General features: G+C 42.9%; 1 protein-coding gene across 4 annotated transcripts in view; it reads left to right on the top strand.

Moving 5' to 3' along the window:
* Positions 1-23,396, top strand: part of LOC134346989 (SWI/SNF-related matrix-associated actin-dependent regulator of chromatin subfamily E member 1-related-like) — a 57,087-nt gene that overhangs the window by 26,816 nt on the left and 6,875 nt on the right. For 3 of the 4 annotated variants that reach the window (XR_010018056.1, XM_063048929.1, XM_063048930.1), the window contains exons 5-8: positions 2,437-2,557; positions 2,796-2,833; positions 3,435-3,513; positions 12,640-12,855. Coding sequence is in view for 3 of the 4 variants with exons in the window: in XM_063048929.1 (XP_062904999.1) it covers positions 2,437-2,557; positions 2,796-2,833; positions 3,435-3,513; positions 12,640-12,855 (454 nt within the window). In the remaining variant the exon portion in view is untranslated. The remainder of the gene's footprint in view (positions 1-2,436; positions 2,558-2,795; positions 2,834-3,434; positions 3,514-12,639; positions 12,856-23,396) is intronic. The other variant, XM_063048931.1, reaches the window with a different exon arrangement.

The following is a 23,396-nucleotide window of genomic DNA, read 5'->3' on the forward strand; positions in this document are numbered from 1 at the left end:
TGTCGGACACACGGTGTGGCAGGCACACGTACTGTGGTCTGCCAGTTTGGTAATCAAGAATCCATGATACCAGGGAAGCATCCACCTGCATCGCTGTCAGCTTCTCCCCCAGCAGAGCAGGTCGGATGATGTTGAACACACTGGAGAAGTCAAAAACATGACTCTCACAGTGCTTACTGGCTTGTCCAGGTGGGCGTAGACATGGTTCGGCAGGTAGACGATGGCATCCTCAACTCCTAGTCGGGGCTGGTAGGCGAACTGGAGGGGATCTAAGTGTGGCCTGACCATAGGCCGGAGCAGCTCCAGAACAAGTCTCTCCAGGGTCTTCACGATGTGGGAGGTCAATGCCACTGGTCTGTAGTCATTGAGGCCGCTGGGGCGCGGCGTCTTCAGCACAGGGACGAGGCAAGACATCTTCCACAGTACAGGAACCCTCCGGAGCCTCAGGCTCATGTTGAAGACATGGCGAAGTACTCCACATAGCTGAGGGGCACAGGCTTTGAGCACCCTGGTACTGACACCATCCGGTCCTGCAGCCTTGCTTGGGTTGAGACGTTTCAGCTGTCTTCTCACCTGTTCAGCCGTGAAGCCCACCGTGGTGGTTTCGTGTGGGGGAGGGGTATAGTCATGAGAGCAGGGTGGGGGACTGTGAGGAGGGGTAGGAGGGGAGAGTGGAATATGTGTTGGTTGGGAGCCGACAACAGATGGCTCGTGGGGGATGGGCAGGGGTCACAGTGTCAAATCTGTTAAAGAACAGGTTAAGTTCATTGGCTCTGTCCACACTGCCTTCAGCTCCTCTGTTGCTAGTTTGCCGAAACTCAGTGATGGTCCTCATCCCCCTCCAGACAGCTCTCATGTTGTTCTGCTGGAGTTTCCACTCAAGCTTCCTCCTGTACCTGTCTTTAGCCTCCCTGATCCTGGCTTTCAGGTCCCTCTGTATTGCCCTCAGCTCCTCCCTATTTCCATCTCTAAACGCCCTCTTTTTAGCGTTCAGTATGTCATTTGTCACCCATGGCTTGTTATTTGAATAACAAAGGACAGTTCTTGTTTGAACATTGCAGTCCACACAGAAGTTAATGTAATCAGTAATGCATTCTGTGAGCCCATCAATATCCTCTCCATGTGGCTCACAGAGTGCCTGCCAGTCTGTCACCTCAAAACAACCCTGGAGCGCCTCATAAGCCTCCGATCATTTTCTCACTGTCCTTGAGGTTGCAGGTTTACTCTTCACCAGAGGCACGTAGCAGGGTTTTAGATGCACCGGGTTGTGATCTGACCTTCCCATTGGGGGGAGGGGAGAGGAGCTGTATGCATCCTTAACGTTAGCGTACATCAAATCCAGAGTCCTCTCCCCTCTGGTTGTACAGCTCACATACTGCGTGAAGTTAGGCAGTGTTCTAGCCATGGTAACCTGGTTGAAGTCACCCGAGATGATAATGAGGGCACTCGGGTGCTGGGTTTGTAATCTGGCTATGACGGTGTAAATGATACACGCCGACGTCGGGTTGGCAGAGGGAGGGATGTACACAACAACCACAATTGCATGCGAGATTTCCCTTGACAAATAATATGGTTGGAGTCCAACAGCAAAAAGTTCAATATCCGGGCTACAGACACGTTCCTTGATCGTAATATGCCCAGGATTGCACCATCTGTTACTTAGCAGAACCGCCAGCCCCCCTCCTTTGCGCTTACCGCTCTCAGTGCAATTCCGGTCAACTTGAACGGTCTGGAAGCCCTCTATGGAAATGCTTTGATCGGGTATGTCCTCGTGCAGCCACGTCTCAGTGAAGCACATGACACTGCTCTCCTGAAATGTTCCCTGACTACTGACAAGCGCAGTCAGTTCATCGATTTTATTCCCCAGTGATCTCACGTTCCCCATGATGAGAGAGGGGAGACACGGCTTATAATTTCTCTTCTCCATAAGCCTCCGTTGTCTCGACCCGGTCCTCTTCCCTGGCCTTTTTGATCCCCCTCTGCATCCTCTGTGTGTTTTCCTCCAGATTTCAGCCGGGATGTCCGCTGCTCTGTTTGCTAAACCAGCGGGCATGAGCACAATCAATTAGTCCCTTGAATATACAATGCGGCCATCCTGCTGCCACGCTAACGAGACGTGTCCGAAAGTAACTAATTCCAGCGCTAAAAAAACAAATAAAACTCTCTCCACCAGCATATTAGAGAGGGTGCAGCTTCAATGTGTTACCGTGAGAAAAAAACTACAACAAATAACTAAGTTTAAAAAGTTTAAAAGTAAGAAATTACGGAGCAACTGTAACCGGCTGCATGCACGACCGGCGCATGCACACATTTTAAGCTATGATTTATTATTCTTAGTCTTTGTAGTCATATATCCAATATGACAAACCAATGAATTACTTTTCATTCTCCCCCCTCCACATTAATTCTTAAAAATATGTATTATTCATTTTTAAGTTCTACCTTGATGAAGCTGAACGGGCAAAGCAACAGTATATAAAAGAACTGCAGGAGTACCAGCGAACTGAAGCTTATAAAATGAGCAAAATTGCCATCCAGGAAAAGAAGCTAAGAAAAGGTAGCCCTGCTTTTTCTTATCACTAATATAGTGTACTAACAGAAAAATATTTAGTTTAAAAACTGGATTCTTAGCAGCAGATAAAAATAGATGTTTACCGATTTTGTATCTTTTCATTGCACGTCAGATTGCAAAGAAAATAAATCTAAGGTACAGTAAGACAGGTGGAAATTTTATGGATCAATGCTTTTCCAAAACTTTGTTTTTATCAATTAATCATCATTTATCCTTATTTTAGAAACCGCTCATTCATTGTCAAATGGCATGCATGGTGAGGTAAGAGCTTCTGGAATGCATCTCGATATCATACTAAAAGTCACAGTTGGATTGTTTTCAAAAAGGCAGTTCAGCTTTAGGTACAAGTCTTTTTATTATAGTTGTCTACTGTGTTTGCAATAAAGTTTGCCTTGAGATTTGCTAAATTATGTTACAGCCAAATTGCAATTTCAGCAGTTGTTTCCTTGAAATGTACAGTAATTGAGAGTGCAGTGTAGGGAAGTGACACCAGGTGGCTCTGTAACACAAGTTCATTTCAGGTAGAGGGGAATGGTCCAAACAGCTGCAAGTCTAGGTGTCTCAGCTAATATACAAAAGTGTAATGTTTCATTTAGATAGTTCTGTGGGTCTAAAGGCTCGCTAATTAGCCATGCAGCTAACTATGAAGTAGCTATAGTAGTACATTGCTAATGCATGTTCAGTTGAAAATTGCTTTTAGCTGGTGTTGTTGCACCAGAGGTATGCAGAAAAATAATGCATAAAAATTCTGTAAGTGGTATAGGCTTCTTTTAGTCAGTCTGGCTTAGCAGTATGAATCAGCAAAATCCAATACATTTTTTAATGACTCACATCTTTAATTCAGCTCACTTTATTTTCTCAGAAGAACAACGAGCAGCAAGGGAAAATGTCTATGTTTAATATTCCAATTTTTACTGAAGAATTTCTTGATCATAACAAAGGTAGGGAATCAACAATTTTTAATCATGTGTATTTATGATTAAATACTTGGTTCAAAACACCAACTTTGAATTTATATAGATTTTCTGATGTTGAAAACTGTAATGAGGATTTAAGTTAATGGGTATTGAGCCAAGGAACCAGGGCAAAAAGTGACATTTTAAGAGTGGTGTTTAAAGAAGAAGTGGAAGCCGGAGAGTTGGTGGGATCTGATTGGCTGAAGTGGCTGTGAACACTGGAGTGAAAGTGGGAGGAATGCAACAGGCTAAGTTCTGTGGAAGAGAAATGAAAAACAGATATTTAATATGGGGGTGAGATCTGTGATGTGGTGAAGTAATGGAAGGATTTCAATACAGTGATTCAAATCTTTAAGAGACCGGGTGAATTATGATCAACTGTAAGTCAGTGAAGTCATTGCATGTGATTTTGTGGTACAAATCATCGTTTATCTTGTGAAATAGTGTCCTTGTGAAACACATGAAACTAAATGACAAAGGACATGTCTGCAAGGTGCCTTTTATTATTGGGAAATTCAAAACAGCATGATGTACTTAAGGGCCTTGATATATCAAAAGGTTATTGTTCCATTAAAAGACACTTCATAATGACTCTGAGGGTACTATCAGTTGTTGTAATTTCAGAGGTTTAAATCAATAATAAGCCAATTTACCAAACGCAATTTAAATAAATTTATTAAGTTGTGCATCCATGAAAACTAATTGAGATCTTGTTATTACAAAACAGATGGGTCAAATGGTTCAGGAAAGTTGTCAGTAATTAAGCATTGCCATTGTACTGGAAATAGTTTATGAAGATCATTTGCATGAAATATGAAATGTAAAAAATTAATGTGCAAAAGAGAATGTTAAAACCACTGATGTGCATCTATCAAAATCTCCGTGGTTATGACAAAATGAACAAAGGCTACTTAATATGCTGATCAAAGAGACAAACTTTGATATTGTATAAATAACAAAGGCATAAACAGAAAGAAACCTTGTAGCTATAATAACAATGTTAGGAAATACTGATTGCAACCATTATTCCCATTACCTGTCGTCTGATTTTAAAATTGAGGCAGCTTTGTAGCAGGGTTGCACGATAATTGGAGATGAATGCAGGTGAACTATACCCTCGGGATGGAAAGTTAATGGATGGAATAGTCTAGTACTGATGAATGATATGGCTGTTCGTGGTGATGGCAGTGAGAAGAAGTAAATCAGGAAAGCATGTTGAGTGGGTGAAATGATGTTGGAGTTAATAAAAAAATGTATTCATGCTTATTAAAGAAAAATTAAAAGAAGGGAAGAGGCAGAGTTGCAAGATGTCTGAGTGAATCAAAGATTTGTCAGTTGCAAGAAGATAAAGGTTGAGCAGAGCTAGGGCTTCTCGTAGGTGTGAAGGAGGGTGAGACTGAGTGAAGTGACTTGATGGAGTTGTATAAGATGATAAAAGGCATTGATAGAATGGATAGCCAGATATTTTTTCCCAGTGTGCTAAGGCAAGGGTCATAATTTTAAGGTGATTGGAGTATGGGGGAATGTCAGTGGTCAGTTTTTTACAACAGTGTTGGGTGCATGGAATGCACTGCAGGGGTGGTTCTAGAGGTAGATACATTAGGACATCACATGGATGATAGAAAAATGGAGGACTATGTAGGAGGGAAGAGTTAGAATGATCATAGACTAGGTTAAAAGGTCAGCACAGCATTGTGGGCTGAAGAGCCTATACTCTGCTCTTATGTTCAAAGGAAACACTCCAAACTAATAGCCTGGTGTAGAATCCCAGAGCTCAATGCATTTTGATAAAACAAGGCCATCTGCCATCACTCTTCAGACACGGAGAGGTTCATACTGTATCAGCAGTAAAGCACAGAGGGGCAAGCCTACTGTCCATCACTAAGTTCAAGTTCAGACTGTGGCAGAGCAGAGAGATGGAAGTCTGTGCAGAACTTGATAATGAAAATGTGAAAGACTAGCGTAAGAGTGGAAATGGCAGCATGTGGAAAATAAGCCGCCTGAAACACATTACAAATAATTTTGTGTTCTCTTACGTACACACAATGGTTTAAATGAACCAGCAGCAATAGAACACACTTTGAGTCTGGTTTTGCTATTAAAACCACTATTTATTAGTAACAACTTAATGTAGTAACTTAACCCAGGTAAATCCAAAGTTAGCAGTGTTGTGTGTGTGTGTGTATATATATATATGTGTGTGTGTATATATACACACACACACACACACACACACACACATATATATATATATATATATATATATATATATATATATATATATATATATATATATATCCTAAACTCATTCATGCTCGGGTGGCAAGATTTTAAGTCTTACGATGGTAATGTAAGGAAGTTCAGTTCAGTGCACGGAGTTGGTAGGGGAGAGAGAGGTGTTTGTAAGCTGAGGTGAAATCCACAATAGGAGAAGAACGAATTAACAGGTGCTGTTAGTCTTCCATCGTCAGACTCCGCATCCACTCTCGAGTTAGCCAAACGTAGCTTATCACAAAGGGGACTGCCTTCAAGGGAAAACTACCATTAGGCAAGGGTAGACACGCCAGTAGCCTCCACAGGGTCAGCTCTTCCACACACCGTGACAGCCACTGATCGATTCTCCTGATCGATCCTCAACCCACCCTTGTGGGCACTCAGAAGTTCCACCCAGTGACTCTACTGTCACTGGCTTCCTTTCGTTGACCGGTCGCCTTAATCGGTGTTCCACTCTGTGTCTGTGAGAGTCATCTGACCTTGCTTAAATAAACATGCTGCGAAGTGACTAAACATCAAACTGTCCATCACATAACTCCAACTCTCTCTCACCATAGCAACCCAGAAGCAGGCAGCAGTACTGTAGTCAGTTTCTTCCTTCCTTCCTTCCTTTCCTTTCCTCTCCTCCTTTCTCCCTTCCCCCCCCTCTCTCTCTCTCTCTCTCTCTCTCTTTCTCTTTCTTTCTCCCTTTCCCCCTCTCCCCCTTTTAAAGGCACAGTCCATGTGCGTCACACTTATATTAAAAAATCTGCTCGTTTTAAGCTGTTGGCCTAGAATTTCCTTCTCTAGATATATCCATGAAACATCCATTCATTTATTTTATGTAGAATTAATAATCTGGTTCTTAAACTTGGGCAAGGACCTGCACCCGCTGCAGTTTGCTATCTATACAATTGGTCTACAAACGTTAGTACATCAGATGCAATCTTACTGGCTCTCCACTTGGTCTTGGATCACATGGAAAATACCTATGTCAGGCTGCTGTTTATTGATTACAGCTCTGTGTTCAACACAATCTAGCCCTCAGTTCTAATCAACAATCTCCAAAATCTGGGCCTCGGTACCTCCTCTGCAACTGGATTCTTGATTTTCTCACTGGAAGGTTGGAAATAACATCTCCTCGCTGACATCATAGCTCAAATGGCATCTAGATTGTATTTGTTGCTGGAATTTCAGATGGTACCGAGGAGGTGTACAGGAGTGAGATAAACCAGTTGGTTGAGTGGCACCCAGCAAGGAATTGATTGTTCACTTCAGGGAGATGAAGTAGAGAGAACACACTCCAGTTCTCATTGAGGGATCAGCACTGGAAACAGTGAGCGGTTTCAAGTGCCTGAGTGTCAAAACTTTTAAGGATCTATCCTTGGCCCAACTTGTTGATACAGTTACAAAGAAGGTACGACAATGGCTATATTTCATTAGAAGTTTAAGGAGAATTGATTGTCACAAACAACACTTACAGATTCCATCTGGTTGCATCACTGTGTGGTATGGAGGGGCCTCTGCACAGGATAGGACAAAACTGCACGGAGTTGTAAACTCTGCCAGCTCCGTCATGGGCACTAGCTTCCCCAGCATGCAGCACATCTTCAAAAGGCAACGTCTCAAAAAAGTGGCATCCATCATTAAGGACCCTCATCATCCAGGACGTGCCTCCTTCTCATTGCTACCATCAAGGAAGAGGTACAGGAGCCTGAAGACATGCACTCAATGTTTCAGGAACAGCTTCTTCTCTGCCACCGTCAGATTTATGAATGGACAATAAACCCATGAACACTACCTCAGTATATTTCTTCTGTATTTTGCATTAGTTGTAGTGTATATGCATGTGTTGAGGAAATGGCACTGGTACCACTGATAGGGCGTGGGTTGGTGGGGTCGGCCAGATGTAGGATGCGCCGTTGACTGGCTGGTGGGAGGGTGTGGAGACCTCAGAGCGGGGCAGGCCCGGACCGGAAAGCCAGTTCATCGGTTGGTGGTCAGTACCCGATGGCGAAGGGGGTCAGTATCGGGGATAGTGACCGGGGTGGGGGAATGAAATGGAAGGAGTGGTTCGGTGCTGGGTGATCAGTTTTGGGGGAAGAGGAGGTACCTTAGCTGGAGGAGTTACCTAGGTGAGAGGAGTACTTGGGGTTGGTAGTAGGCAGTGCGACCAGTAATGGGAGGAGAGCTCAGCCTGAGATCGGGAGAAAGATCAGTACTGTAATATGGGGGAGGGAAGAGTACTGGGTTGTGGGGACGATATTGGTCAGCGGGTTGGTCCTGAAGGGAAATGGTTTCTGCTGAGCAAAGAGTCCCTCATTACCAGGTAATGAGGGGAGAATCACTGCAGAAGGGTCGGTAAAGGTGGAGAGGGGACTTCTTTCGGCGGGGACCAGTTGCGGGAGGCAGCTCAGCGTGCACCTGCGAGATGGATTCGTTGGTCTGGCCTGGGCATGGGTGCAGGTCAGTCGGGTCGGCCTGGCAGCCCTGATGGAGGATTTGGCGCTGACTGGCTGGCGAGAAGGTATGGAGCCCTCGCGATGGGGCTGGCCCAGACCTGGGGCTCGGCTGGGGAGCGATACCAGTACACAGCGGCTCTGCCTTGGACAGCATTGTTGTTCCAGAAGTTGTTGATTTCTGATCTTGATCAAACTAGTATTATTTCCAGAGGTAATGGAGAAACAGCTGAGGGAATTATCGCCGGCAGCACCATCAAAGCTATGGGTAAATAGTTGCACTGCTTTGTGTGTGTCTTGGGAAAGGCAAAGGCTAAGGGAGTAAATCTGTACAGAAAATCTAGAGTGGAGTCCTAAGGCAGATAGATAGCTTACTATGTCACCTTCTGACAACTTTTGCAGCTGTGCTGGCACCAACTGTATTGGTTCTTCCTTTCCGTTGGACTCTGCCGGCAACTCCGAGAGGGGGGTCTTGACATCAGGGCCTCCATATCCCCTCACGCAGAGCCTCGGCACTATGGAGAGGACACTCCATCGATGTCACAACACGGGAAGTGGCAGTTACCGGTTATAAGCTCATCCGATTGGCTTAGGAAACGAGTGCCAGGAGCGACTTCTGATCGTGAAAGAGATCATCATATCTCGCTGGACAGCTACCGTCCACCTCAAATTGGGCAGTCAGTCAGTAGGTGTCATCCCGCCACTGCTTGCCTGCCTCTCTGGGTTCGTGGAGCTCAGAGTTCACCTCGACAAGTAAGCTGTGAGTCCGCACTAGGTTAGAAGTATTAAAACTAGGAAGGTGCCAGCTCTTCACCTCACAAGCTGGAACATCTGGACAACGTATCCCCGACTGACTGATGACCTCCAACAGATCGGCAATGCCCGGAAAACAGCAGTCATTAACAGGGAGCTCACTTGGCTGAACATCGAGATTGCCTGCCTCCAGGAGACCCATTTGGCAGGTAACGGTTTTGTCAGAGAGTCCAGTTGCACCTCCTTTTGGCAGGATCTCCCTCATTAAGACCCAAGGCAGTGTGGGGTTAGATTTGCAGTGAAGAACTCTTATGTACGCCCCCATGGAACTACCAACAGGTGGAACAGAAAGGATCCTTGCTCTCTGCTTATTGTCGCTTTCTGGCCTCGTAAATCTCCTGAACACCTATGCCCCAACACTTTGTTCTTCACCAGAGGCCAATGACCAGTTCTGTGAAGCTCCGGACGAGGCAATATCCAGAATCCCAAGCACTGAAGGATTGTACCTGCTGGGAGACTTCAATGCTAGAGTTACAGCTGACCACGAAGCATGGGCTTCTTGCCTCGGCCATCATGACGTCGGTAAGATGAACAAGAACGGGCAGAGACTGCTAGAACGGTGCTGCCATTATGGTCCGTGCATCACCAACATGTATTGTCAGTGTAAGGAACAGCACAAGGTCTCCTGGAGACATTCACAGTCCCACCACTGGCATCAGTTCGACCTTATCATCACCAGGTGCAGGGACCTGAACAGTGTACTTGGCACTCGCAGTTACTCGAATGTGCAGACTGTGACACAGACCACTCCTTTGTTGTCAGTAGAGTGGGGCTGACGCCAAAGAGACCCAGTCATTCCAAGACTAGGGGCTGATCTTGTATTAAAGCCTGCTGTACAGCGAACACCATCAGAGCACAGCAGTTTGCAGTGCCTTTGAAGCTCCAATGAAGAACAGTTTTGGTGACAGTATCTCTATTGACTCCAAGTGGTCGCGACTCTGTGATGCCATCTACAGCTCAGCTATAACAGCATTCGGAAAAAGGGAGCACAAGAGCACAGACTGGTGCGAAGCGCACTGGGAAGAAATGGAGCAAGTGACTGAGGTCAAAAGAAAAACCCTGCTGGCCTACAAGCAAAACCCCTGCACCAGCACACACGACGCCCTCAGAGCTGCTAGAAACAAGGCACAGCAAGCTGCCCAACATTGTGCAAACAACTACTGGCTGAATTTGTACAGCAAAATCCAATCAGCTGCCGACAGCGGGAATACAAGAGAAATGTTTGACAGCATCAAGTCAGCAACAGGCCCTTTGCCCATCAAGACAGCCCATTTGAAGTTGAAAAATGGGGTAGTCATCACAGTCCAGAGTAAGCAGCCTGAATGTTGGATAGTGCGGTATGCAACCTGGTACGTGGTGACTGATGCTGCCCTGGAGGCACTGCCTGACTTCCCAGTCGTGGAAGAGCTTGATGAGTAGCCATCTATGGAGGAGCTCAGCAAATTCATCGACTGTCTCGCCAGTGGGAAAGCCTCGGAAAGATTAAATTCCTCCCTGAAGTCTTGAAGAGTGGGAAGCCTGCCTTGCCATGAACTTCTGTGTCTTTGCTGGGAGAAAGGCCCAAGACATGTGAGATGCCAACACTGTCACACTGTACAAAATCAAGGGTGACCATAGTGATTGTAACAACTACCAGGACATTTCTCTCCTTAGTATTTTGGGGAAAGTGTTCACCTGCGTCATCTTGCCTCGACTTCAGAGCCTTGCATCCAGAGTCTACCTAGAGTCTCAGAGCAGGCAGGTCTACAGTGGACATGATCTTCTCACTACACGGCCTTCATTGATCTGACCAAGGCGTTCAACCTCATCAGCAGAAACGGGGTAGTCATTCAAGCTCCTGCTAAAGATTGGCTGCTCCCCCACCACGACTGCACAGCATCATATCATCCTTCCATAAGGACACGCACAGCACTGTCTGCTTCAATGGAGCAACTTCTGATGCCCTTCCAGTGAGCAGCAGAGTGAAACAAGATTGTGTCCTGGCACTGACCCTCTCTGGATCTTCTTCTCCATGCTCCTTCACTATTCTTTCGCAGACTGCACTAAAGGCATCTACCTTTGCACAAGAGCTGATGGCAAGCTGTTCAACATCACTCGCTTGTGCTTCAAGACCAAAGTTAGGACAGCCCTCATCCACAAGGTGCTGTTTGCAGATGATACATCATTGACATCACACACTGAAGGTGGACTCCAACAACTGATTAACGGCGTTGCCCATACCTGCAAGGAGTTCAGATTGACCGTCAGTCTGAAGAGGACAAATGTCGTGGCCCAGGGTGCAGAATCTCCCCCAAACATCACCATTGATGGTTGCTGTCTTGACAGAGTCGACTCCTTCACCTATCTTGGGTCGACCGTCACCAGCTCCCTGTCCCTCGAAGCAGAGGTGAAAAGCAGGATAGCCAAAACTGCGGTTGTCATGGACGGACTGAACAAGAGATTGTGGAAAAACAGACAGCTGACAAAGAAGACCAAGTTGAGTGTGTACCAGGCATGTATGTTCATCACATTCCTCTACGCCATTGAGACTTGACACCGTACGTCAGCCAAGAAAAGAGGCTAAACTTGTTCCATCTACACTGCCTCAGGCACATTTTGCAAGTCTCCTGACAGGACAGAATCACCAACACAGAGGTTCTGCAGCAGGCTGACACCTCCAGCATCCATGCACTACTCAGCTATAACAGCCTCAGATGGTTGGGCCGTGCCAAACAGATGGACCACGGATTCATTCCCAAGGACGTGCTGCATGGCGAACTGAATGAGAGTTACCATCCACGAAGAAGTCCATGCCTCCGCTACAGTGGTGTCTGCAACTGCCTCGTGAAGCTGGCAGGCATCAACCTCAACACATGGGAGGAAGCAGTTGAAAATCAGACAGCATGGTGGGCCGCAGTCAAAAGTGGTGTACAACATGCTGAGATAGCAAGGACCAACATGCTCACCCACAAGAGAGCCAGAAGAAAAGCCAGAGCTGCATCACCCTGAGCACCTTCCTCCTTCACCTGCAGACTGTCACTCTAGAGTGGGGCTGTACAGCCACTTTAGAAAGTGCAAATAGCCCCAAGAGCCATTAGAAAAAGTGTCACACCATCGTCTCTCAAGATGTACGATGCCACTGCCAATAATTTAATGTAATTTTCTTTCTTATATATGTTTATAGTAATTTATAGTTACTATTGTGTAATGTTGCCACAAAATAGCAAGTTTCACAACATATGCCAGTGATATTAAACCTGATTCTGATCGATCCAGTAATAATGCTTCCCATAACTTTCTAATACTTTCCCAGTGTAAATCAGCAAAAAGACTATCTACCATATGTGATCTTAACGTCAAATAAAAATGTAAGATGCTGAAAGTGCAGGTGCCAGGAGTTTGTGTTTTGCCTAGTGACCATTTATCAGAGTTCCATGCTTAGATGATTCTTGATCTTAAAAATAAAAATTTCACTCACATTTGCAGACAGAGTGGAGGTATTTGAGCAAATATACGATGTTCCAGTGTGTTGTGGGACTCTTCAATATTAAGGGAACCAGATCTTGAAAAGCAAATTAAACTTATTGTTTTTTGAATTGTTTTACAGCTCGAGAAGCAGAGTTGAGAAAGTTACGAAAGACAAATATCGAATATGAAGAGCAGAATGCAGTCTTGCAGAAACACATTGACAATATGAGAAGTGCTAAAGAGAAACTGGAGGAGGAGCTGGCTGAAGAACAAAGCCAAAATGCAAATCTACACAAGCATCTTGACAACTTACGGCAAATGTTAACAGCTAGTTTCACTGATGTCTCACTGCCAGGTCAGAAGAATATGTTGTAAGCAGAGAATCTATCCACCACACATTTGCAGCCTATCAGAAAATGTTTTGAAGCTGAAGATTCTGTGACCTATTTGGATGAATTAGTTGGTTTAGTTCAGTGGTTGATTTAGTACAGTGTGTGGACTAAAATATTGATGCCAGTTTCACAAGAGAAAACCACCTTACTTTTGCTTAAGACAAAATCAGTGCATGGAATTTCATTCACGTAGCTAGTGGTAGAGTAAATCAAAACTTGAACAGGAAAAGATTTTTTTTTAATGAAATATGATTTCTATGGATTGATCCTGTAGGTAATTTAGTACTTTGAAAGAAATGTATCAATTTCTTTAATGTTAAGATACAGATTTAAACAGTCATCACACTTCATTCATTATGTGGTGTGGGCGATCATGACCGTGATTGGTCTTGGCAAATTTTTCTACAGAGGTGGTTTGCCATTGCCGCCTTCTGGTCAGTGTCTTTACAAGATGGGTGACCCCAGCCATTATCAGTACTCTTCAGAGGTTGTATGCCTGGCATCTGTGGTTCCATAACCAGGACTTGTGATGTGCACCAGCTGCTCATAAGGCCATCCACCTCTTGCTCCCATGTCTTCACATAACTCTTGTCGGGGGCTGAGCAGATGCTACACCTTGCCCAAGGGTGGCAAGTGGAGGGAAGGAGTACCTAACACCTCCTTTGGTACAGACGTATCTCTGCCTCAGCTCACCTCACCTCACAATTATTCAGTATTATAGCAGTTTTTTACTTTAATTTTTAATGCAAAATTTTTCTGCTTAAGCTTTTGATGTGACGTTTTTTCTTTTGGATATAGCTATGAATTTTCAATTTATTTCCATTATGTTCAATTAATAATTTGATTCTAATTAACAAGAAGTGAATGGTTAATAGTAAACGAGGCTAATTTATTAATTATTAAACAACACATTAAGATATTGCAAAAGTATTTTGTATAGTACACAGCTACGTTTTAACGATAAAAGGATGAAAATTCACATGTAGTCGATGAAAAGGATAAGAGAATGCTTCAGATAATTATCAGAATTTAATATGTGAGGGTCTTTGATGTTGTAGAACAAGAAATAAAGAAATAGTTTACTTATGCCTCTCTATGTTTTCCATATTATATAGCTCTATTCTGAAAACAAAGGAGTATTTTGCAAATATGCTGCTGCTCTTGCAGAAACAGCAAAAGCATGTAACTAGATAGCATCTTTAACGAAGAGCCTCAAAAAGCACTTTAATGGATCATAGTAATGGGGATCCAGCTAGGTTGTGAGCTCTGGTGTGGTGGATGATCATGGCTTGGTGCAGTTAAGAATGAACTGAATTTAAGATGGTGAAAGAAGTCTGGCCAGGAGTGGATCGCAATATTCTATTCCCGGAGCATAGGTGGGTGTCTGACAGAAGATCATATGTGGTAGGATATGTAAATGTGCCCTAGTAGAGGATATGAGAGTACCAATCCATTTACAAAATTTTACTCAATTCCAAATTATATAGATTATGAACAAATTGGGTTTAGCTTTAGACAACAAAAAAATAAAGTCTTTTCTCAGGGAAACTGAGCTCAGGTGGTATCTAAAAATAATGGGGTAGATCTTTTACAGTCGAGGATTTGTTAGTTATCTAGTTCCTGAATCATGCTGTTTTTTTACTACTTTGCTGAGGGCACTGTCTTCTGCTGGGACCACGGTGCTGGACAGCAGAATCAGATTCAGGTTTATTATCATCAGCACATGTTATGAAATTTGTTAACTTAGCAGCTGCAGTTCAATGCAATACATAATAACATAGGGGGGAAAAAAAGTAAATCAATTAAGTGTGTATTAGATTAAAAATAATGCAAAACAGATAATATTAAAAAAGTGAAGTAGTGTCCATTTTGGAATTGGATGGCAGAGGGGAAAAAGCTGTTTCTGAATCGCTGAGTATGTGCCTTCAGGCTTCTGTATGTCCTTCCTGATGGTAACAATGAGAAGAGAGCATAGGGCTTCTTTCTCACTAGTCCCAGAGTCATAGAAAAGTACACACAGAAACAGGCCCTTTGGCACATCGAGTCTATGCTGAACCATTTAAATTGCCCTCTCCCATTCCTGTTGCTATAGCTAGTATCCAGCCAGAGTGACAGGAATTTCATTGGTAGTGCTGAGGCCTAGGATCACTGGATTTAGACATGCAATTTAAGTAGAGTGCATATGACTCTCACTCACAATTACTCCAGGTCTATTAAAATTTATATCCAAATAGTTAAGTTTTTTTTTCAGAGTTTTAGTAAGGTTAGTGCACAAACAAGCAATTAAAATATTTGTACTAACTTAATTAAATCAAGTAAAAATTCCTTATTTCTCCAGGCGGCTGATTTCTGCCATTGGTTTCAATGGACTCACTGTATTTATGCCAAGGCAATCTGGCATGGCTTCAGTGAGTAAATTTCCAAGTGTGGCATCTGGGATAGCAGCAGATGCATCTGCCCCTTCATTGGACTCTGAAGATCTCAGGAGAACATTTTTGCTGGTTGCCTTTAATCTTCTTAATGTTCCTAATGAAGGAAATTTTGGCTTAATAGGGAGTAAATGTCAGACAAGCAGTGAATACCTTAAAGTGAGATATCAATGTACTTGAAACCAGAGTAAAATTGATTTTCATGGTAATTAAACCTGTGACAGTGACAATTTTCCTGTATTTAATACAGGAAGAAATATAGTAGAAGCAGGAGGAAACACTTGGCTCTTCATGCCTGGTCAGCCATTCTATTAAACATGACTAATGTTTCACTTGCTTATTAACTCTTCCTGCATTTCTTGAGTACTCTTAAAGATTGTGAACAACTTTCTCCCCGGGAGCTCTAATTGTCAAAACCACCCTTCCCAAATGTGTGACACATAATCCTGCACATGTTTTCGTCCATTAACTAATCTCAGTCTGTGCCAGAAGTGAACTGGCAGGGATGAAGGATTGTTAGTGGACGAAAAATTCTGTGTGCTCTGTCCAGTACCTTGTCCTGGTCTTTCTGAAACCCCATATAGCCATACTCCAGTGGCTTGCCCTTTCTGAAAAACCTCTTAATAGATTTTTGAAACATGAATAATCTTGTTATTTCATGTTAATTTTACCCAGTTCTATTATTGTTACACAAGTGCTTGTCACCACTCCCTTAATAATGCAATCCAGTATTTTTCCTCACTATGGATGTTAGGCTAACTTATCTATAGTAACATACACAAAATGCTGTTGGAACTCAGCAGATCAAGCAGCTTCTATGGAAATGAATAAATAGACAGTGTGTCGGGCCAAGACTCTTCTTCAGGACTGAGAAGGAAGGGGGGAGACGCCAGAATAAAAAGTTGGGGGGGGGGAAGGAGGCTAGTTAGAAGGTTACATATGAAACCAGGTGGGTGGAAAAGGTATAGGGCTTGAGAGGAAGGAATCTGATAGGAGAGGAGATTGAACCATGGGAGGAAGGGAAGGAGGAGGTAGGAGGCCAGAGTGGGGAATAGAAGAATATAGAAGGTGGAGGGGAATATTTTTACTGGAAGGAGAAATCGGTATTCATGTCATTAGGTTGGAGGCTTCCTAGATGGAATATAAGTTGTTGCTCCTCCATCCTGAGGGTAGCCTCATCACAAGAAACTGTTTATTCATTTCCATTGATGCTGCCTGACCTGCTGAATCCCTCCAACATTTTATGTTGCTTTGGAATTCCAGCATCTTAAGAATTTTGTGTGTTTTTGATCTATAGTACCTCTTATTCCTTTCTTGAATTTTGGGATTACATTTGAATTGAGTTGACTTTATTTCTTACATCCTTCACCTACATGAAGAGTGAAAATCTTTATGTTACTTCTCCATCTAAATGTACAATGTGCAATCATATAAAAATTTATATTAAATAGGGGCAGTCAATATAACATAGAAATATGCTGAAATCAGCATGAGTTAATCAGTCTGATTGCCTGGTGGAAAGAGCTGTCCCGGAGCCTGTTGGTCCTGGCTTTTCTGCTGTGGTACCGTTTCCCAGATGGTAGCAGCTGGAAGAGATTGTGGTTGGGGTACCTCGGGTCCCCAGTGATCCTACAGGCCCTTTTTACACACCTGTCTTTATAAATGTCCTGAATCATGGGAAGTTCACAACTACAGATGCGCTGGGCTGTCCGCACCTCTCTCTGCAGAATCCTGCAATTAAGGGAGGTACAGTTCCCATACCAGGCAGTGATACAGCCAGTCAGGATACTCTCAACTGTGCCCCTGTAGAAAGTCCTTAGGATTTGAGGGCCCATATCAAACTTCCTCAACCATCTGAGGTGAAAGAGGTGCTGTTGTGCCTTTTTCACCACACAGCTAGTGTGTACAGACGACGTGAGGTCCTCAGTGATGTGGATGCCGAGGAACTTAAAGGTGTTTACCCTCTCGATCCCAGATCCTTGGAAGTCAATAGGGGTTAGCCCGTCTCCATTCCTCTTGTAATCCACAACCAGCTCCTTTGTTCTTGCAATACTGAGGGAGAGGTTGTTTTCTTGGCACCACTGTGTCAAAGAGATGACTTCTTCCCTGTAGGCCACCTCGTTATTAGGCCAATCAATGTAGTGTCGTCAGCAAATTTAATTAGCAGATTAGAGCTGTAGGTGGCGACACAATCATGGGTATACAGGGAGTAAAGGAGGGAACTTAGTACGTAGCCCTGAGGGGCTCCTGTGTTGAGAGCCAGAGGTGTGGAGGCGAGGGAGCCCATTCTTATCACCTGCCAGCGATCTGACAGGAAGTCCAGGGTTCAGCTGCACAAGGCAGGGTCAAAGCCGAGATCTTCGACCTTCCATTCCAGAACCTAAGCAATTTTGGATGATGACAATCACTATATCCACTATCTACGATAGCACCGCTTTCACTGTTGAGCTGTTGGTAATCAGCTCTATTTTATGGTTTCATTAATTTTTGCAAAACTTTTAAGAGCTAAATTCCTTGCCAATATCCTGTAGACTTGGTAATATTGAAGCTAGTATTGCTGCAATTTAATAAATTGCATTTGGAAAATGGAGAATTTTACTTAGCAGATTTAGGGAATTATTGCAGAGCAGTAAGAGCTGCACACACATTCATTGAGAGATGCTCTCAGCAATTTGGATCCATTTCATAACATAATGCTGTTGACTTGGAAAGCAACCTGATCCTTTATGAGACATGGTCATCATTAAATTCAAGAAGACTTGTGCTTGAAAACCTGTCTTTAGGAACTATACCCATTACCTGAAATTAAAAAACCATTGGAATAAATAATTGAAATTAAGTAAGTGAACAAGAGTAGGCAATTTGACTCTTCCTGCTTGTTCCAGATATCTTGTTTAATCTTTCACTTAGTTTAATTATTTCCTAGGTTTTTTCATTTATTGTTTTCATCATTAGATTCAAGAAAGCAACATAATTGATAGATATGATTTCTAATAGAGGGACAGATGTAGAATAACTTAGAAACAAAACAGAATTACTTATCCTCAGTGTTTTTTATTTGCAGACTTAAAATAAGGTGGTGAAATTTTAATAACTCCAGTGGAATGTGTGAGATTGAAGGAAGTTACTAATCTTCTTTTGATCAGTGCAAAATTTGTCTGGGCAGAAGTTGCCACTGGCTATCTTTAGGTTCAACAATAGGTTTTTTTTCAGAAATGAGTAGAGGTTATACCTTAATTATCTGATAAATCAGAAATTCAGCCCAGTTCTGAAACAATTTTAATTAAATTAGTGTCTCAACAATTTAACAAGCAAAAGCATAGGCAAGATTTTTTTTAATGAGTGGGTTTCCTTTTGCAATTTTTCTGATTTGCCAATGTTTAAAATAACTTGAACAAATTGCCTAGCGCTACAAATTGAAAATATATTTCACATCTCGAAGTGTGATTGGTTTTCACATTCTCTCCAAAAAGAAGCCCAAATAGATAATATAGAAACAAGAAATTTCTAAATAATGTCAATATCCTCTATATGTTTTGAAAAGTAAATTGGTAGTGAAGAAGGGGAATGTGGATCACTAAAGTCACGTAATGGTAGGACTTGTTATGGCTAACACAGGGATGGGGGCAGGGGCATAGTTTTAAAGTGCTTGGAATTTAATACAAGGGGGATGTCAGAGGTAAGTTTTTCACACAGAGTGGTGGGTGCATGGAATGCACTGCCAGTGATGGTGGTAGAGATAGATACAATAGGGTCTTTTAAGAGACTTTTAGATAGGTACATGGAGCTTAGAAAAATTAGAGGGCTATGCGGTAGGGTAATTCTAGGCAGTTTCCAGAGTAGGTTACATGGTCGGCACAACATTGTGGGCCAAAAGACCTGTATGGCTGTAAATTTCTACGTCTCTATATTTTTAACAGCCAATAAATATCTATTCACAATGGTGAAAAGGGCAAAATACCACCTATATAAGAAAACTTAAATGCAAAGAAAAGCCTGGTGCATTTATTTTTTTTAGAAAAGAAGGTAGCAATGTGAATAATGAGATTTAAGATAATACTGGAAATGCTCAACATTTTAGGCCCTGTTTGTGGGAACCAACATTTCAGGTTGAAGAGCCTTTGTCAGGGACTTAGATATGCAGGTCTCCAGAATCAAGGATGGTTTGAATTGAGTATTTAAAAGAAAAAGTTGCGAATGTATTAACTGAGTTTTAAAGTTGATACGTGTCCCAGTTATTTTTGTAAGGATATAGAAAGTGAGTAAATAGGGCATCTCAATTTAACATGGATTTATGACTGTGGTAGAATTGAAAATTAGTGAGTGACTCAACACTTGGACAAGTTTGAATTAATCAAAGAATATGAATTTATAAAGGGCGGATCATATCTAACAAATTCAGAAATTTTTGAAGAGATAGTTTGTGTAACAGAAATTAGATTAGATTAGATTATGAGGACACTTAGTCCTCGTTTATGGTCATTTAGAAATGCATGCATTAAAAAATGATACAACGTTCCTCCAGAATGATGTCACAAGAAAACACAGAACAAACCAAGACTAAAACTGACAAAACCATATAATTATAACATATAGTTACAACAGTGCAAAGCAATACCATAATTTGATAAAGAACAGACCATAGGCACGGTAAAAAAAAAAGTCTCAAAGTCCCGATAGACTCATCATCTCACGCAGGCGGCAGAAGGGAGGAACTCTCCCTGCCATGAACCTCCAAGCGCCACCAACTTGCCGATGCAGCACCATCGGAAGCACCCGACCGCAGCGGACTCTGAGTCCGTCCGAAAACTTCAAGGCTCCGACCAGCCCCTCCGACACAGCTTCTCTGAGCACCATCCTGTACCGAGCGCTTCAACCCCGCCCCGACCACCAAGCAACAAACAAAGCTGAGGATGGTTTGAGAGTATCTCCGGATGTTTTTATTTATTCATTTCTGGGATTTGGGTACTGCTAGAATGCCCAACTTTTATTATTTATATGCATTATTGAACTTCTGCAGTCCTTCAGATACAGTTATTTCCCCAGATTTACTAAATAGCGATTTCCAGTGTTGATATCCTGAGGTGCTTAAGAGCTATTTTCATATCAGAGTGCTTACAATGTTGAGCTGCTACCTTTTTCTTGGAAGGACAGGTGGCAGGTTTCAAAAGAGCTTTCAAAGTACACAGAGCATGTACTTGCAGAGCATTGTGTAATTAGTTGTGTAGATGATTGTGCAGTGTTCGAAGGTGCCAATTAAGCTAACTTTTTTTTTCTGGATGCTTCCTGAGTGTTGTGGAGCTGCACTCACTGCCCATGCAAGGGGTATTTTAGCATACTTTTGTGCCTGTAGATAATGAAAAGTTCTTGGAGCACCAGAGGGTGAACATTTGCCATGTGGTTGGTTCACTTGTATTTTGGTCAATGTTGACTCTCATGATATTGCTAGTGATAAGTCGACTTGACCGTGATATTCAGTAGTATTATCAAGGGCACTTGGCTACAATTTGGGCAATTGTCAGGTTCTTATTTGATGGACATGTTCTTAAGTGAAAGTCTTGACTGGAAACAGTGACTCTCCACTTCCGTCTATAGATGATTGCTGACTCGCTGAGTTCCTCCAGAAATTTATTTTTGTTAAAGCTTTATGCACTTTAAATCAGGGTTGATCCCCTGGATTGACAGTAATGGTAAAGGAGAGATTTCCTGGACCATGAGGTTACAGCTGGAAATTGTTTGTGCTGCTGCTGATGGTCTAAGGAGGGAGTGTTTGGGAAGCTGAAAAGTCTGAAAGTAGGTAAGTTACCTGGACCAGACGTACTACACCCAGGGTTCGGAACGAGGTAGCTGAAGAGTTTATGGGGCATTAGTAGTGATCTTTCAAGAATCACTGGACTATGGAATGGTTTTGGAAGACCATGAAGTTGTAAATGTCAATCCACACTTTAAAAAGGGAGGGAGGGAGGCAGAAGAAAGAAAATTATAAGTCACTCAGCCAAACTTCAGTGGTTGGGAAGGTGTTCAAGTCCATTATTAAGGATGAGTTTTTGGGGTACTGGGGGGCACATGATAAAATAGGCCAAATTCAGCATGATTTCTCAAAGGGGAAATCTTGTCTGACAAATCGATTGAAATTCTTTGAGGAAGTAACAGGCTGGATAAAGAAGAGTCAGTGGATATTGTTTACTTGGATTTTCAGAAGGCCTTTAACAAGATGCTGCACATAAGGCTACCGGACAAGATAAGAGTCCATTGTATTACAAGAAAGATACTAGCATGGATAGCAGATTGGTTGACTGGCAGGAGGCAAAGAGTGGGAATTACTTTACTTTATTGTCGCCAAACGATTGATACTAGAGCGTACAATCATCACAGCGATATTTGATTCTACTCTTTACGCTCCCTGGATTACAAATCAATAGTAAATATTAAAAATTTAAATTATAAATCATAAATAGAAAAGGGAAAGTAAGGTAGTGCAAAAAAATAAAGCAAGAGGCAGGTCCGGATATTTGGAGGGTACGGCCCAGATTCGGGTCAGGATCCGTTCAACAGTCTTATCACAGTTGGAAAGAAGCTGTTCCCAAATCCGGCAGTACGAGTCTTCAAGCTCCTGAGCCTTCTCCCGGTGGGAAGAGGGACGAAAAGTGCGTTGGCTGGGTGGGTTGTGTCCTTGATTATCCTGGCAGCACTGCTCCGACAGCGTGCAGTGTAAAGTGAGTCCAAGGACAGAAGATTGGTTTGTGTGATGTGCTGCGCTGTGTTCACGATCTTCTGCAGCTTCTTCCGGTCTTGGAGGGGACAACTTCTGTACTAGGTTGTGATACACCCAAGAAGAATGCTTTCTACGGTGCATCTATAAAAATTAGTGAGGGTTTTAGGGGACAGGCCAAATTTCTTTAGCTTTCTCAGGATGTAAAGGCGCTGGTGGGCCTTCTTGGCAGTGGACTGTGCTTGGTTGGACCAAATCAGGTCATTTGTGATATTGACCCCGAGGAACTTAAAGCTTTTGACCTGTTCCACTTGCGCACCACCGATGTAAATTGGGTCGTGCGGTCCGCGACTCCTTCTGAAGTTAACAACCAATTCCTTCGTCCTGCTGACATTGAGGGATGGGTTATTGTCTTCGCACCATGCCACCAGGTTCTTAATTTCCTCTCTGTACTCAAACTCATCATTACCCGAGATACGGCCTACAATTGTTGTGTCATCAGCAAACTTATATATTGAATTTGTTGGAAACCTGGCTACACAATCATGGGTGTACAGTGAGTACAGCAGGAGGCTGAGTACACAGCCTTGTGGGGCACCGGTGCTCAGAGTGATTGTAGAGGAGAGCTTGTCCCCTATTTTTACAGCCTGGGTCCTGTCTGTGAGGAAGTTGAAGATCCAGCTGCAGATCTGAGTGCTAAGGCCCAGGTTCTGGAGCTTAGGGATCAGTTTATTTGAAATGATGGTATTAAAGGCAGAGCTGTAGTCAATGAAAAGGAGCCTTATGTATGCGTCTTTATTCTCCAAGTGCTCTAAGAAGGAATGTAGGGCCAGAGAGATGGCATCTGCCGTTGACCTGTTGCTCCGGTAGGCTAATTGCAAAGCGTTGAGGTTGACTGGTAGGGAGCATCTTCTGATTGGCTGCTGGCGACTGGGGCAGAATTCAGTGTTGGGACCATTTCTTTTCATGTTATATGTCAATGATTTAGATGATGGAATTGATAAGTTTGTGGTCAAGTTTGTAGATGATACAAAGGTTTGATGGAGGGGTAGGTAGTGTTGAGGAAGCAGAGTCTGCAGAATGACAGATTAGGAGAATAGACAAAAAATTGGCAGATGGGATACAGTGTAGGGAAGTGTATGGTCATACACTTTGATAGAAGGAATAAATGTGTAGACGATTTTCTAAATGGGGCAAAAAAATTGTAAAAAGTCAGAGGTGCAAGGGTGCGTGGGAATCCTTGTGCGGGATTCCTAAAGGTTAACTTGCAGGTTGAGTCGGTGGTAAGGAAGGCAAATGCAATGTTAGCATTAATTTCGAGAGGAATAGAATATAAAAGCGAGGATGTTATGCTGAGGTTTTA

Source organism: Mobula hypostoma, chromosome 5, assembly GCF_963921235.1.
Source record: "Mobula hypostoma chromosome 5, sMobHyp1.1, whole genome shotgun sequence".
Lineage (NCBI taxonomy): Eukaryota > Metazoa > Chordata > Chondrichthyes > Myliobatiformes > Myliobatidae > Mobula > Mobula hypostoma.